Raw genomic sequence first — 17,446 nt, 5'->3', positions numbered from 1 at the left:
GACCCAAAATGGCCCCTGTAACAAGCAGGAACCTCACACAGCCACAAAAGCCCCCCCAAAAAACTTTCACACTCTAAACACACACAACACAACACAACTGGCTCACCCACAATGTAAAAGCAGCTGTGCTAGACCCAAAATGGCCCCTGCAACAAGCAGGAACCTCACACAGCCACAAAAAGTCCAAAAAACCAACTTTCACACTTTACACACACAAAATTCCACATACAGCTTTGTGAGATTTTGTGTGTTTGTGTAGTTGGAGTGAAACACTACAGAAACACACTAAATCTCAGAAAGCTGCACAAATATTGTTTTATTTTATTTTATTTTTATTTTTATATGAAAGCTAAATTTAAAACTTCCTAAACTTTAAATGGCTAGGTCTAAAAAAGAACAACTAAAAAAACCCCAATTGACTATTTTTTTTAAAGCTCCCAAAGGGGAAAAAAACTTACCCAATAGAACAGGGGTCTCCAACCTTGGCAACTTTAAGACTTGTAGACTTCAACTCCCAGAATTCCTCAGCCAGCTTTGCTTTGCTGGCTGAGGAATTCTGGGAGTTGAAGTCCACAACTAACTCCTTGCTTGATTGCAGGCAGGGAGTTGCTTGCTTGCCTGAATAGATTCAGGCAAGCGAAGCAAGGCAAGCGTTGTGACTAGCAGCTGAGGTAAGCAAGCTGGAGGGGGAAAACTTTTTCCCTTTTACATGGCTCTGGCCATCCCAGCTGAGTTGCAGGGAACTCAGCTGGGATGGGATCGACCGTCAGAGCTGGGACCGTCAGAGCCATGGTTCTGGCGATCCCAGCTGAGTTGCAGGGAACTCAGCTGGGATTGTCAGAGCTGGGATCGTCAGAGCTGGGATCGCCAGAGCCATTTAAGGCTCGTCAGAGCCTTTCGGGCTGGTCTGCCTGGTTACAGGAGAACGACACCCGGCGTATAAGACGACCCCCGACTTTTGAGAAGATTTTCATGTGTTAAAAAGTCGTCTTATACGCCGGAAAATACGGTACATAATCAGTTGACTGTGATAGAAGGCTATAAAAATTGAATAAATAAATAAATAAATACACCTAATATTGAGCTGGCAAGTACCATCTTTAGGGGCGTTTTCTGTTTTATCCAAGACAGAAGTTCTGCATCTAATATCGCCTCTGTTATTACACTGGCGTCTAAAACCAGAGTAAATTTCTGTGTTTTTTTGTTTCAAAAGTCTTGTTTAATATACAAATAAACTTATATTTCTGGGATATCCAGGGAATTTCAACATTAATTAGTGATTAGCCATATTTAAATAAAGAAATCATACCTGAGGTATTTCAATTCTTGAATCTTTTTATCTGCTATTAGAAATAGGAGCCTTTTTTTGGGGGGGGGGGATATTTGACACTTGTAACCATAGTAGGGATTTCTTTTGAAAGGCAAAACCAAAAGATCCGTTTCTGAAGAAGTACTGCAACCCGAAGAAAATTCAAGGTCTTGAACTTCAACAAATAAAAACATTTGGCCGACAAATATTGGAGGTAAAAAAAGTTTAATCCTCTACATGAATTTTGATGTGGCTGCCTTCAAGACAGGATCAATTGAAAGATCAAAAAAATTACATCTGTCGGAGGCTAATAACAAGTGTACCAAACACCATATTTCACTGCATCATTGTAACATTATATAAGTTAAAACCACAACTTTTATGTCTAAAATCCCCCCCCCCTTTTTAGAGAATTTTGTCCTTTCTTATTATACTTCGGATAAAAAAGTATTGGAAGAAATGGCACTAGATCCTTCTCTAAATCATCTGCTATATCTTAGATATACAGTATAAATACCTAATCAAAGAATTCAGAAGGGAGATATGCCATTTGGAACACAGTGTTGTCTTTAGAGCAGGGCTGTCAAACTCCTGGCCTGCGAGCTGGATGCATCACGCACTGGCCACGCCCACACCCAGTTTAGCGAAGGGGGAAAAGGTCCCAATATGTCACATGATGCCGATGTGAGTTTGACACCCCTGCTTTAGAGGGAGAGAATATATCCTGCTATGGATAACATGAGATGAAACTTTGATACAGGTAATCCTCAATTTACAACCATAACAGAACCCAGAATTAATTCATAGTGGTTGTTAAGTGGACTACCATATGACTGTGACTGATTTTGCAATCTTTGTAGCTGTCATTAAGCGAATCCTTGCTCATTACCATCTGTTTTCCCCAATGGGCATTTTTAGCATTTGAAGCTGGGATATCTCTATGGCAAAATGCTGTAGATGGAAGTTCATTTTCTGATTGTCAAGACTGAAATATTTTTTGTGTTTGGTGCTCTAGGTCCTAAAGTTCTTACATGAGAAAGGATTCCCATATGGCCACCTTCATGCTTCCAATGTTGTGCTGGAAGGGGAAACGTGTAGGTTACTGGATTTGGAGAATTCTTTACTGGGGCTCCCGTCCTTCTATCGATCCTACTTCACACAATTCCGTAAAATTAATGTAAGTGGAAGCAAACATTTTTGCAGATGAAAATTAATTTTGAATGTGATACATGGCAATAATCTATTTAAAATAAAGCAAAAAGTCTTCTAATGTCATGAGAAAAATAATTTAATCCAAGAAGCATACAGAAATGTGGACTGGTTCATACATTGTGCTTTTCTAAGGTCGTTTAATCATGTCCCCTGGTTCCTATGACCAGTGGGCCTATTGAGAGCTTAATAACTCCCTATAAATGGGTATACTGTGTATATACGTACAATGACAATAAAGTTGTTGTTGTTGTTGTTGTTGTTATTATTATTATTATTATTATACATGAAGTACAAAGTAAATCATACATTTCTGGCCTTATGTGTTCAAAATGAGAGTTCATCTTTCAATTTAGGAAGAAAAAGAACAGGAAATTTTACCCAAAAAGCGACTATTATCTTCTTAACCGAAATGCAGTTTTACAGTCCTGTTTTTTTCCAGGTTAATCTTCTAGTACACAAGAAACAAACAGTTGCAATTCATTTGCTGCACAAATGCCACTTGCCTTTTCCTAAAGATGTAGTAATGGGGAGCTCACTTATTAAAAGAGATGCACAACCTATAGTCCAAAGGCCATGTAATTTGGAAAGATAAATCTTGGCGTTATACATTTTGTGGACAGTTTGTCAGTTTGTGGACATGATTTGCAAGACACAACTCGAATGGGTTTAATTTTTGTGTTTCAAAATTGTGTACCCTAGTATTATGCGATTAAGGATAATCATAGTATGTGGAGGGATTTTTTTAAGTAACTAGGAAAGGCTTTCTAGCTCTGTTATAATGTTAATCCTAAAATCACCTATTTGTGTGTGAGAGCTCTTTCAGAGAGACAGAGGAGCTCTTGACTTGGACTTCATATTTATAATTAAAAGCCTTGCTGAACAAACTGTGTAAAAATGTTTAAGAGTTCTTTTGTTCGAGTTTCTTAAGAGCCAGCAGAATCTCCTAAACATATATGAATCTTCTTATATTATAGTATGGTTCTGTACTCTAGGGATCTCCAAACTTGGCAACTTTAAGACATGTGGACTGCAACTCCCAGAATTCCCCAGCTAGCATGCTGGCTGGGTAAGGAATTCCGAGACTTGGAACTCTACAAGTCTTAAAGTTGCCAAGTTTGGAGACCCCTGTGCAACTTCAAAAATCTATTTATTCAATTTATAATTATTGTAATCCATCGGAAACACTGCTCCAAGTAGCTAACAATATATTTTAAGAGATAAAATTATAATAATAACATAAATTGAATAATTAAAATACATTAAAAGGATACAGTTGACCATAAATACCCAATGCCTACAGAAATAGGAACATTTTCGTAGGATTTATTGTTTTGGTAGGAGAGTAGACTTTGTAAGCCACCTAAAATCTGGTGGAACAGGCAAACTTAATAAATTTAAATTAAAAAAAAAAAATCCAAAGTGTGGAGTAGTCTTTCAGAGTGCCATCTCTTCTGTTTTCATCAAACATTCTCCAGGAATAGGACTAGAAAAAGGATGTGTCCCAAATATCTTCAGTCTCCATGTTAGAAAGAGTTTGCTGTAGATAAGTCGATGTGTATGGATGGTTGCCATTTATACTTTTAAATTTTTTTACACGCATAATTGTGCTCTAAATGCTCAGCATCACTCATCCAATGTGATATTATTAAATTATTCTACCAAGTCTATTTCGTTTTCATTTTGTAGACTTTAGAAGCTATAGATGTACACTGCTTTGGACATTTGCTGTATGAAATGACATATGGGAGACCCCCAGATTCTGTTCCAGTGGATAGCTTCCCTCCTGCACCATCCATGTCTGTAGGTCAGTGAATAACTTGGATCAATGCTCGCCTTATTTTAAACAGAAACTTGAAAGATTCATGTAATTTTAATCCATATGTTAAGATTAATATATAAGACAAAGACACGAGAGGATAGAATCAGGTGAAATCCAGCAGGTTCTGACAGGTTCTGGAGAACCGGTAGCGGAAATTTTGAGTAGTTTGGAGAACTGGCAAATACCACCTCTGGCTGGCCCCAGGAGTGGGGTGGGAATGGAGATTTTGCAGTATCCTTCCCCTGGAGTGGAGTGGGAACGGGGATTTTGCAATATCCTTCTCCTGGAGTGGAGTGGGAATGAAGATTTTGCAGTATCCTTCCCCTGGAGTGGAGTGGGAATGGGGATTTTGCAGTATCCTTCCCTTTGAATGGGTTGGGAATGAAGATTTTGTAATATCCTTCCCCCAGGAGTGGGGTGGGAATGGAGATTTTGCAGTATCCTTCCCCTGCCACGCCCACCAAGCCACGCCCACAGAACCGGTAGTAAAAAAAAAAATGGAATTTCACCACTGGATGGAATCATCTGATAGAATCATCAAAGGGACATCCCAAGTGATACATCGCTATTTCTCTGTAATGAAAAGGTAGATTTTGGGGCTGGTGGTAGGAGATGTGTGGAGAGATGCATGGAGGAAAGTCTTAAATCTGTCGCCCCTGGTTCCCTCCCACTATGTGATTGTAGCCTGTACAATTAATTTTATCTTTTGCTAATTTAAAAGTCAATAAAGCCTCTGTGCCAAGTTCGTAATCTGATTTTAAAAAGATACTGTAAGGCCTATATGAGAGTGGTGCATTATGTCCAACTTTATATTGGAATCTGTTTTCCTCCTCTCTTCTCTTTCTAGTGACTGTTTTAGAATCGGTTATTTCTCCTGAGGCCATGAAGAACGGTATGCCAACTGTCTCCAGGCTGCTACAAATGCCGTAAGTCTATAGCAATGAAATAGAGCAGAGATATTGAGAAACAATTTGAAGAAAAATGAACCAGAAACCTAAACAGAATAGAAGAAGTCCTCGACTTACGACCACAACATTTCTGTGGCTAAGTCAAGCTGTTATTAGGTGAATTTTGCCCTGTTTTACTACCTTTTTTTTTTGCCACAGATGTTAAGCAAATCATTACAGTTGTTAAGTGGATCATATGGTCCTTAAGTGAATCTGCCTTTACCCATTGACTTTTGCTTGCCAGAAGCTGGTTGGGAAGGTTACAAATGGTGATTATATGACGTAAATACATGCCAGTTGCCAAGTCCTCAAATTTTGATCACGTAACCACGAGGAGGCTACAATAGTTATAAATGTGAAAATCAGTCATAAATCACTTTTTTCAGTGCTGTGGTAATTTCAAACAGTCACTAAAAGAATGGTTATAAGTTGAGGACTACCTGTAGAGACTTTGATAGAAGCTGCTGTGCCCGACTGGTTTAACAAAATCATGTACCTACGTTTTCTGTACGTTTGTGCAAAAGGAACAATTTAAATCCAAGTGCAAATTGTAGGATGGTTATACTTTCTTTCAGGTGACTGATTTTTTTTTTTTTAAATTTCCATTAGGTTATTCAGTGATGTTGTTCTAACAAATTCAGAAAAAACACAGTTTAAGGTACAGTTGAATAATATTATTTGGGTTGGGAATATGTTTTATCTAGCAATGCTTCACATAACATACAATTGTTAGCTCATTGCTATCTCTCCACAAGTGGTGAAATTCAAATTTTTTTACTACCGGTTCTGTGGGCGTGGCTTAGTGGGTATGGTGTGGCTTGGTGGGCATGGCAGGGGAAGGATACTGCAAAATCTCCATTCCCATCCCATTCCAGGGGAAGGATACTGCAAAATCTCCATTCCTTCCCCATTCCTGGGGGAAGGATATTGCAGAATCTCCATTCCCACCCCACTCTGGGGCCAGCTAAAGGTGGTATTTGCCGCTTCTCCGAACTACTCAAAATTTCCACTACCGGTTCTCCAGAACCTGTCAGAACCTGCTGAATTTCACCCCTGCTCTCCACCAATCGTTCTAGATTGTTATGTCATTTTAGGTAACTTCCACATTAGGATTCTGCATCTGCCGCTCCAGACTTTGGTTTTCTTAGGATTTTAGCAATGCTATACTAAATTGATTTAAACTTACCTTAGTGGCTATATATTTTTCTTCCATTTCTCCAACATTTTTTTACTTCCATAAAAATTAGTCTGCTTTTTCTCTGTTTTAATTTTAACTGTCCTTTTCTCTCTTTGAAAGTATATTTTTCTCTTTGTACACTTTATATAATTTTTTTTTCCTCTTTATTTTTTTACTTGTGGGCATTTTTCTTATCAATTTCTCCCACTTTAACATTCCATTCCACATCCTTTTGTATATTTCCTAGTAGCATAACTTCACACCTTCTATCGCAATCTGTAAAAATTCCTTCTTCATTTTTGTCCCATGAAGTTTCCATGCTTTCTTTCCATTTATTCTGTTGGGGGAGAAATGTATCTCCTATTACTTTTTCGTACAAGTCTTGTACTTTCATTTCCTGCAGTTTCTCTTAATTTCATCTTTTTTTTCCACTGTTTTCTTTTTCCCCATGGTTCTTGTTTTATTATTTTATTTATATTACTATATACTATAGTAAAATTACTATATATTACTATATACTATATTCTTGTTGTGGGGAAAATAGGAGGAGGAAAGCATCTTGGATATGTTCTCTGCCTTGAGTTATTTGAGAAAATAATGACGGCAGGATATAAATAAATACTCATTTCCATACATTAATTCATTTATGTCAGAATGAATGAAAAGCTTTTTCCTTGGATCCTATTTGTTCACAATGATGCACTTTCCCTCCTCCCCCTAAAACTCATGTCTGGTTCTTCTATTATATCCTTCATTAGAGGATGTCTATATCGCCTCTCTGATTACCTACCGCATCTGTAACAATCTTGGTGGTTCCTATGTTCTAACATACATCTTAATGCATTTATTTTTAATTAAAGCCACACTGATACTTTCTTGCATGAATTCATCCACTCTACAACACAGGATTGAATTCAGACCTGTTCCATTTCCCCCCTTCTTTTAGCATGACAGAGACCCATGGTATCTTTTTTTCACTCTTTCATGTGATAATTCATGCTCTTTACAATTCACTTTGCTTAAATGAACTATTCCAAGTTGCAGTACAGCATTCTATAAGGCATGAGCATCACGAGATGGTCCACAGAAATTGAACTCTGGTACCCATTGTGACTTCGGTGAATTTGAGACCTTTACATAACACGGTTCAGTAAGACAGAGGAGGAATAGAATGCAATAAAAGCCAACTTTAGACACAGCAAAAGTTACTATTTTTGAACTCATCAATAAACTTAACTGATTCTTCTGCTTACTTCAGTAAATATTTTCACCACTGCAATATTTAGTTCTTCTGCTTCTGATCTTGCTTCACCCTTCTTTATGGAGAGAAAATCCTGCTTTGCATTACATTAATCAAAATAAATTTGCCTCTTATGCAAAGATAAGCCTTTTTATTTTTGCCACAGTGCTTCATTTGACTATTAATTAACATGGAAATATCCATAGGAGTGTCAGTTTCTATGATTGTAATTTTGAAAACTTTTCTCTCTTTATCAGATTCCAGCCAAGTTAAAAGAAGCTTTAAGGATTGCCAAAGAATGTATAGAGAAGAGGCTAGTAGAAGAACAGAAACAGGTAACTTACACAAATTTTATTCTATGCTCCCATAGTTAAAATTTGTAATATGCTGTAATAAGAAGTGCAGCAAATAATATTCACACATGATTGCCTGTGTTTTCATGGAGAGGCCTGTTCTTGAGGACTCTGCCATTTGCTAAAAAGAAACAGAAGTCATTTTAGAAAGAAAAGTCTCTGACAAGATGGGCAGCATAGAAATTTAATAAATAAACAAACAAACAACCAATAAATAAATGTACCAAAGGAGATTTAAGGAGACATTAGTGATTTCTGCTTTTACAGTGTAGCATGCTTTGTTCTAAGTCCATACTTTTCTTTTCCACCGAAAGATTCATCAGCACAGAAGATTGACAAGAGCTCAGTCGCATCATGGATCAGAAGAAGAGAAAAAAAAGAGGAAAATCTTGGCACGGAAAGTAAGCCCCAGCCCAATTTAAAATAAATGCAGTATATTTCCAGCCAGTTTTCTTATCAAATATTTAAACAACCACGAACTGCTATGTCAACTCTTCCCTTGAAGAATTTGAAGTATTGTAGAAAATTTGGAAAGTGAATTTCTTTTCTTCCAAAATCTAGTGAGAAAAATCATATAGTTTTTTTGTGATAACCTGGGATTTAGATATTTGAATATTGCCATTCTTCATTGACTTGCAGTAGTCCGATGTCACCTGTATGCCTTTCTTGAGATAAAGTTATAATTTCATTTTTTGTGTGTTGAAATTCTCATCAATAGATAGGTATTATATCCTGAAATGGCAGCTCTCAGTGTGCATTAGTCATCTGATACTCATGTGGCATATCACATTATTATTCTGAGCCAGATTGGTTCAACTAGAAGGAGTTTTCCATGAAAAAATTTGCAGTTGCAGGAATTTTTCTAATCATATAAAGTGACACCTGTCCCTTTTCCACATTACCTGCATAAGGAAACAACGTGTGTTATCAAATGTAATGATATGGCAACTGCAGCTAAACTTTGGTGTTACTTTTCTATTTACATTTACTTTTCATAGTCTGCAAACCATACTTAATTGTACAGTAAATGCTAACTGGAATGGAATGGAATAAGTTAAAAAAATGGATAGGCAAGGAAGGGCCACAAGTGAGAGACAGTTTAATTATCATTCTTAGGAAAGTTCTTGTCAGAAAAGAGAGTTGTGTAAGAAAACCTTGTCGGATAACAACCTGATAAATAACAATTTATTAAGCAAATAGAAACTAATGACTCTTTTCTTTCTGCTGTTTGAAGAAATCTAAACGCTCAGCCTTTGAGAGCGGAGAAGATCAGTCAATGAAATACAGCAACTCAAACAATTCAGGTAAGTATGTTTTTTTCTGTGATGCATGGCACCGAAGTGGTCTATTTTTGTCGTAGGGATAGTCTCAGGGGTTTTGCTGTTGTTCAGGTTGTGGACTAGGGAAACTTCCTTCGTAATGGTAACTGCAATATATAGGAACTCATGATGGTTAGTCTTTCCTATGATGAAAATAAAGAGCAGGGATTACTTACCAGTGCCACCTTCACATGGCAGCTATGCTCTATTTGATATATCTGTGATAAATTATTCAATTTAGATTGTGCCCTTCATTTCTAATGGTTTGAATACTGCTGTGTATACATGCAAATCTTAATCTCTGTTTATAACATCTGATTTGGGCAATTTATCTCTTTGAGGCCAACAGCTAAGCTGCTGTAAGCCAGGGTAGAGGAAAAGCAGCTACCATAAACATGTTAGTGATCACATTTCCAGTCTCAGCTGAAGTCTTATTTCCTAATGGGCAGAGCAGTGGTGAAATGCAGCCGGTTCTATCCGGCTAGGGCAAATCGGTAGCGCCGGCGGTGGGAGGCTTAGCCCACCCACCCAGACGTTATCACATCCATTTTTGACCCTCTGCACATGCGCAGAAGGCTTTGCGCGTGCGTGGAGGAGGTGTGCGCACTCACATTTGCGAACCAGTAGTGAAGATAAGTGGATTTCACCCTTGGGGCAGAGTCTTTAGTGGTGACTATATTTTGCTATATTATTGGGGATTCCTTTTGGTGTGTGAAGATAAGAATTGTAAGGATATGGATAAGGTATTATCTACACACTTCGTGCAGGAGTCCAAACCCAACCAGTGCCGGATTTGCCCAAATGCAACACCCGAATGTGAGGCGATATCGGTTGAGGGAAAAGCCCTGGATGACGTTTCAGAATGCTGTTAACCATTCTTAGTACAGATCTAATTCGCCCCCTATGGTGCACCCTGGGTAGCATAAGAGCATGAACCAAACGGACTAGCAGACTTACGGAGCCAAACAACTACTCTGTACCTATCCTGTAGACTCCTGGCTAATGGATCATCGCCACACGCTAAATAAATACATTATTGACAATTGTACTCTGGATCCTTTCCCATTGTGGCTGCTTCAAGAAATGCATGGAGATGTGACATCCTAGGTCCTGGAGGTTGTCAATGTCCCTTGTTAAGAAACAAAGCTATTAGCAGACTTAAAACCCCCTGCTGGGAATAGGATTTGAAGATCCTGGATTGGAGGCACTTTTCTGCCGTGCTTATGCTCCTTCTTCAATGTGTAGTTGTAAATCTGTTGTGATGAAGGTTGAGATGTCAACCCAGTAGGCCTTACCATATGGAATGCACTCTTTTTTCCCCTGTCTTTTAACATCTACCGTATTTTTCGGAGCATAAGACGCACCAGAGTATAAGACACACCTTAGTTTTGGGGGAGGAAAATAAGAAAAAAGCTGATTGGCAGGTGGATCGGCCTCCCGGAATACCCCCAATCAGCTGTTCCCAGAGGTGAATTTTAGCAAAAAGTTCCTTGGTTGTGAGCTCTGTGCCTTGCTTTTTTTCGCTTTTTTTCTCCTGCCTCTGAAGCTTCTGAAACTCCATTTCAGAAAAAACTTTTTTTCCTGCCTCTGAAAGCCTCTGAAAGAGAGCTTCAGAAAAAAAGCCTCTGAAGTTCTGTTTGGGGGCTTTTTTTTCTTGAAGCTTCATTTCTGATGCTTTTTTCAGCCTCTGAAACCTTTGTTTGAGAAGCTGGGTGGGGCTACATTTGGAGTATAAGACGCACTCAAATTTTCGCCCTCTTTTTGGGGGGAAAAAGGTGCGTCTTATACTCCGAAAAATACGCTTTATGAAATTATTGGGGCCAGTCAACTGATTGGAGTGCTCTCTTGAGTATACTGATGGTATACATCGCCACCTTCAGGCAGGAGAGGCGATGCTATTGATGTTCATCTTAAGTGGTTGGAGGCTGTAAAGATCTGGATGGAGAGAACAAGTCAAAGCTAGACAGAGTTGCTGTTTGTGAAGAGGTTTTTTTACTGGACAAGCAGGCACCACCTTTGAAGGAGCAGATTAGCAATTTAGGATCTTCCTGGATTCACAGGTCCTATTGAAACAACAATTAGAGGCCATGGCGAGAAGAGCCATTGCCCAGCTTCAGCTGATGTGCCCTTTGGGATCTTATATGATGTAGGTGAACCAGTAGTACCCTCGCTACTAGCCAAATAAAATATTGCAGTGTTGACAATACATGGGTCTTCCTTCAAAAGCTACTCAGAAATTACAATTGGTCCACAGTGTATCGACAGGTTCCTGGTGCTGGGAACACATAATAGCAATACTAATGTCCTACAAGGAACCAGGAATGACAGGATGAGTTGCACAGAGTAGTTTCTTTATTGCTTTTTGCCTATAGGAATCTTGCCCAACTAAAGTACACTCTTCATAACAATCAGCTAAATCCTATGAAGGTTTTAGGGGGGATCCTTTCTGAGCCTCTTTCTGCATACCAATGATTCAAGGCTGATTTATATTTTAGTTCTTTGAGAAAGAGCCCCCTTCTTCTGGCAAGCCAGCTCCAGATTCTATCATACCTGCAAAGCAATCGCCTCTGACCTGGATTGACCCAATTTACAAGAGCATTAAGGGAGAAACTATTTGTGATTTCAGTGCATATAAATTCAGCAAATGACTGACTGTATGTATGTATCTGATAGTTTGGCCCAAAGCCCCTTTTATATTACTACTTTGGGACGTGCCCTTTAGTTTGGAAATCTCTTTCTCACTAAAAAAAAAAAAGATGTTGAAACTGAAATGATCTTCATGCTAATTGTGAATATTTCTTTATCCAGCAGGGTCTGGCACAAGTTCCCCTCTAACATCACCTTCCTCTCCTGTTCCTCCTCCTACAGCAGGTGAGTTGAAGAACCAGTACCCTGCATGCTCATCTAACATGGTTTGGCTTCTAACCTTCTCCTTCATGGGTCATGAAATCTGGTGGCTTTTGAATGAAATTAAATAAAAAGGGTTTTTTTCCTCTTATAATGAAGGAAAATATTTCCACATTCTAGTTTTCCAACTTCCTTTTTTTTTTTTTTTGAAGTGTCCTTGCTGCATAATTTGTATTAGCCCTAATCTGTTTTCCTTGAAAGTTTTAGGAAGAATCCATATGTATCAAACTGGGTTGATCAAAATGAGTAATACGTAGCACCATGTAGACTCTATCTGGGAGCTCTGCTTTTGTCCTTTGCGTGCAATAAGACTAATAATTTATTCCCTTTGTGTCAATAGTACACACACACCTTGTTTGGCATGTCAACAGAAGATCATCATGGAAAAGAAATAAATCTCGAAAGTTGGGCAGTTGGTTTCTAGCAAGAGGAAAGGGAGTTTGAAGCTGCTTTTGGTTCTAGTTCAATGTTGCACAGTATAGTGATTAAGAGATTGAACTATAAATCAGAAAACCTTGCCTGTGCCATAAGGTAGCTTTAGTAAGCCACCTTCGGTTCTTCCTTTGTAATATGAGGATCACAGTTCTGAACTGTTACACAGAATAGTTTCGAGAAGTACAAATGATGTTTGAGGTCCTTTAAAGATTCTACATCTGCATGGAACACAAGTGTATCAGAGTAAAAATCCAGTTTTCATCCTTTGGCATTTCACTGACTGTGTGAGATGCTATTGGCTGTATGTGCTATTTCAGCTATTTCTAGGATATGTTTTTTTGAAAAGTAGCAAAGAAGAAAGGAGTTGTTTCTTGTATAGGTGTAAAAGAGCAGTTATGCATCTTGCAGTAATGAACTGAGGAATCTACCAAGATTCTAGCTCCCTTTGAAAGCAGCTGCAGACCTTTGTGTTTCCACAGTACTAACAACATTGGAAGGCTGAGCTATTTGTTTTAAACTCAAATGTAACTAAAACTGTTGCAAAGTGGATAGAACACCTTTCTTACCTGTCTTCCCAGCGTATGAGTGCCAGGGCCTGCAAAGGAAATACTTTTTTTTTTTTTTTTTTGCTTTAATTTATATGCCGCCCTTCTCCGGAGACTCAGGGCGGCTTAGAATGCATTAAGCAATAGCCTTCATACTTTTGTATATTTATACAAAGTCAGTTTATTGCCCCCACAAACTGGGTCCTCAATTTACCTACCTTAGAAAGGATGGAAGGCTGAGTCAACCTTGAGCCTGGCGAGATTCGATCTTACTTTAATTGCAGACAGCTGGTGTTAAATTACAGTGCTTTAGTCCACTGTACTACAGGCTCATATCAAATACTGGCTGGTTTATTCAATTTATTTGGCTGCATACTGGATATAGAACTCAAGAGAGGCAAAAAGCAAGTTAAAAACAACAGTAAAAATATTTCTAAAACCTAAGACCCATCAAATCTGGCCAGCATGCTTGGCTACATCAATTTCCCCCTCGATAGCCCAGACCAATAGTAATGAATTAAATTGAGAATAGGGTTTTTTTTTTTAAATGTCCCCTTCTCTTCATTAAAGGAGATTGCTGAGTTCTGTCCTGTTTCTTCTGTGGGGCAAGAGGATTTTCGTTATTGCCAGACCCACGTCTTTGTCCTTTGTTCTCCTTCAGTTCAGACTGATAAAAGCTATAATAATAGAATTCTTTCAAACTACTGCTGCTAGTTTGAGGAATGAACAGAAGTGGAAACATCCAGAATTAAACTTAATAGATATTTTTAATGAAGGGATTAGTGATAAAATAGTAGAATAATCACAGAAAGATCAGAGAAAGCTGGCTTAGAAAATGTTTGCAAGTCAATTATCAATAATAATAATAATGTGATATATGAACCACATTACATTGTCTTTCTAATAATTGCCTTAATTAGTGTGTTGTAGCAAACCCCCCTCCAATATTGATGTTTTATTGTGGTTTAAAGACTAATGTATCTATTATGCCCTAGTATTCCAAATTTGCATAGTGGTGAGTTTTAATTCAGAAGACGCTACTTTTATCTAATGTATGAAAATAATTACTGAAGGAATTGTATATATCCATGATGTTGAACCTATGGCACGCGTGCCAGAGGTGGTATGCAGAGCCCTCTATGGGCAATCGCGCCATCGCCAGCTGGTCTTCTGGTTTCTGGCGTGCGCATGTTTCCAGAGCTCCAGTGTGCGCGAAGACCAGCTGGCCGGCCTGCATGCGCACACTGGAAACTAGAAAACCAGGTGGCCGATGCGCATGCACGCGCCAGCCAGCTGGTCTTTGAGTTTCCGGGGCTCCGGTGCGCATGAAGACCATCTGGCAGAAGACCAGGTGGCTGGCACGCGCATGTGCACCAGCCAGCTGGTCTTCAAGTTTCCAGGGCTCTGGCATGCCCGAACACCAGCTGTCCGGCATGTGTGTGCACACCGGAAACCAGAAGACCAGGTGGCCGGCGCGCACATGCTCACTGGACAGCTGGTCTTTTGAGTTTCTGGTGGTCCAGCACGCACTAAGACCAGCTTGCAGAAGACCTAGTGGCGGCGCGCACATTTGCACCGGGCAGCTAATCTTCGAGTTTCTGGGGCTCCAGCACATGCACGCATTCCAGTTTGGGCACTTGGTGCCGAAAAGGTTCGCCATCACTGGTATATATATATTTAAATTTTTTCTTTTCTTTTGCTCATTGAAAAAACCTCCAATCGTATAACAGAAAACGGAGAGCTAGCAATAGCCTTCTGAGAAATACTGTATGCTTTTTATTATTTCCCTAAAGACAGAAGCTTTGAAGCAAGCGCTTACTTGTCTTGTTAAGCCACTGATGAGTCGCTTTAGATTCACTCACTAAATTTAAACCTGTGGTGCAATGCGTATTTTAACTTCCCCAATAAGTATTTATTCTTCCTGCCTGGACATTGTATGATCTTGTACATATCAATTCATAAGTTAGAATTATTGAATTCTAAGAAATCATGTACAGGGTTTGAGTTTGAGAGAAGTTGGCCCTGGGCTTGTCATAGCAAAGAGAGTACCAGAGCTTTTGTTTGAAGGAAAAACTGATTGAAAAGGGTTGTGCCCTGTGCATTTCATCTTGCGCTATGGCCTTGATCACATAATATATGTACCCATTTGTTTAAAAATTGCTTTCTCACAAGATTTTTGGAGATTTCATCCAAAGATCTTGTGCAGTAATGCTGAGATTTCAAGCTACTTTTTAAAATAACTTATTTATTTTTTTAATTTAGGGAGCTATGTACATTAGAAGTTGGGGTACCTCTCTAGTCTGTGACCAGCTTTTATCTCAGTTTGTTTAACTAAAGAATTATTGATCTTTCTGCTAAGATCTTATACCTTTAACCAAGATTTTGGGAAAATATGCTATTTTGGATGTTCTTGGCTGCAGTTTAAAAACATAAATAATAATACACTGCAGTTTTAAGATAGTTAAATAAGTTAGTAACACAATTGTAAAGTGAATCTGGCTTCCCCATTGACTTTGCTTGTCAGAAAAAGTGATCATGTGACCCCAGGAGGCTGCAACCATCATAAATACATGCAAGTTGCCAAATGTCTGAATTTTTATCATGTGACCATGGGGATGCTTCAAAGGTCACAAGTGTGAAAAATGGTCATGTCACTTTTTTTAGTGCTGTTGTAAATTTGAATGGTCACTAAATGAACTGTTGTACATTGCGGGCTCCCTGCATTTATGTACTTTTTCACCTTATTTTCCAATTTCAAGGTTGTTTATTCAGGATACCTCCTCAAGGCATCTTATTTCCAGGACTGAATTGGACAAAACAGGCTATAAGGATGTAGCTTTTATACAATTAAGTTTGGCAGAGTATTTCCCCGAAAATAAGACCCTGCCTTATATTTTTTTGAACCCCAAAATAAGCGCTTGGCCTTATTTTCGGGGAGGTTTTATTATTTTAGGGTGGGTGGAGCAAGATGGGGCTCCTCTTGCCATCTTACCTGATTTCCAGCTCTGCCTCCCTAACCCTAACCAGAGGAAATGGCGGGGACTGGCTGCGCATGTATTTAAATATTTTTGGGAAGGGCTTATTTTCCAGGGGAGGGGCTTATTTTAGCGCATGCACTCAAAAGCCCAATTGGGCTTATTATCAGGCGAGGTCTTATTTTCGGGGAAACAGGGTAAAGGTTTCTCCTTTCCAGTCAAATCTGACTCGAGGGGGTGGTGCTTATCTCTATTTCTTAGCCAAGGAAACCAGCATTGTCCAAAGACACTTCCGTGGTCATATGGCCAGCATAGCTGTACGCCAAGGCGCACGGAACATTGTTACCTTTCCACCAAAGTGATACCTATTTATCTACTCACATTTCCATGTTTTTGAACTGCTAGGTGGGCAGGAGTTGTTACAAGTAACAGGAGCTCACCACATTGTGTGGCACTCAAGTTTTGAACCCGGGCTGTCAGCTTTCCGGCTGACAGGCTTAGAATGTTTAACCACTGAGCCATCGCACCCCCATATTTTTACAGTAGTTCTGATAAAATAGAAACTGTAGTTCATAGCAGAATTATAGAGCCTATGTTCTTTTCCTAGATTCAGTTCTTAGCCTCCCCAGTTAGAAAGGCTGAGGAAAACTCCATTTTCTGGAGATTGTGGGAAATTTCTGCCAATCAGAATGGACAAATCAGGGTAATGTGGACACATAGTTCAATCATATAAAGTGGCCTCATATGTTCACTGCAACTTTTAATGTTTAAAAAAGGTGGGAAGGTTTTGAATGTGTCCAAGGTTACTGTATTTGTCACCTTCAAGCACCTGTTTGAACCTATGGATAAGGCAAACACATCAGCAGACCAATTAGTGCAGTTAGGTATATGTTATGATATACAGGCTACTTGTATCTGTATTTCTCTCCTCTTGTTGTTCTTGAATGGATATAACTGAATGATGGAATACTGACTGCTGTGCTCTTTTTTTCCTGCCTTTCTTCTTCCTTTCTTCTATCTTCAGTAGAGCATGCGCCATTTTGAACATGAATTCTCGGTAAAGTAATCCAATATTGATGTCCGTTTTTTAAAATGATATTTCAGAGTATGAGAATATCGATGCTGAAAGGAAAAAATATGAAACATGGATTTTAATAATTTTCGGAATTATGTTAAAAGGCAGAACATTTTCCTTACTACCCTCCCTG

General features: G+C 38.9%; 1 protein-coding gene across 12 annotated transcripts in view; it reads left to right on the top strand.

The window, feature by feature from the left end:
* The window catches only part of PXK (PX domain containing serine/threonine kinase like), a 53,228-nt gene that overhangs the window by 30,134 nt on the left and 5,648 nt on the right, over positions 1 to 17,446 (top strand). For 2 of the 12 annotated variants that reach the window (XM_087883755.1, XM_060684299.2), the window contains exons 9-18: positions 1,422 to 1,523; positions 2,325 to 2,486; positions 4,208 to 4,325; positions 5,188 to 5,266; positions 5,897 to 5,945; positions 7,962 to 8,039; positions 8,372 to 8,458; positions 9,292 to 9,361; positions 12,188 to 12,247; positions 17,263 to 17,295. In XM_087883755.1, coding sequence (XP_087739881.1) covers positions 1,422 to 1,523; positions 2,325 to 2,486; positions 4,208 to 4,325; positions 5,188 to 5,266; positions 5,897 to 5,945; positions 7,962 to 8,039; positions 8,372 to 8,458; positions 9,292 to 9,361; positions 12,188 to 12,247; positions 17,263 to 17,282 — 825 coding nt within the window. In that variant the 3' untranslated portion in view covers positions 17,283 to 17,295. Of the gene's footprint in view, positions 1 to 1,421; positions 1,524 to 2,324; positions 2,487 to 4,207; positions 4,326 to 5,187; positions 5,267 to 5,896; positions 5,946 to 7,961; positions 8,040 to 8,371; positions 8,459 to 9,291; positions 9,362 to 12,184; positions 12,248 to 17,262; positions 17,296 to 17,446 lie in introns of all 12 variants that reach the window. The other 10 variants (XM_060684297.2, XM_060684298.2, XM_060684302.2 and 7 more) reach the window with 5 other exon arrangements.

The sequence above is a fragment of the Pantherophis guttatus genome, chromosome 2 (assembly GCF_059756535.1).
Source record: "Pantherophis guttatus breed Tessera chromosome 2, ASM5975653v1, whole genome shotgun sequence".
Taxonomy (NCBI): Eukaryota; Metazoa; Chordata; class Lepidosauria; order Squamata; family Colubridae; genus Pantherophis; species Pantherophis guttatus.
Note: the sequence above shows the minus strand (reverse complement) of the source record. Positions and strands in the feature narration are given on the sequence as shown.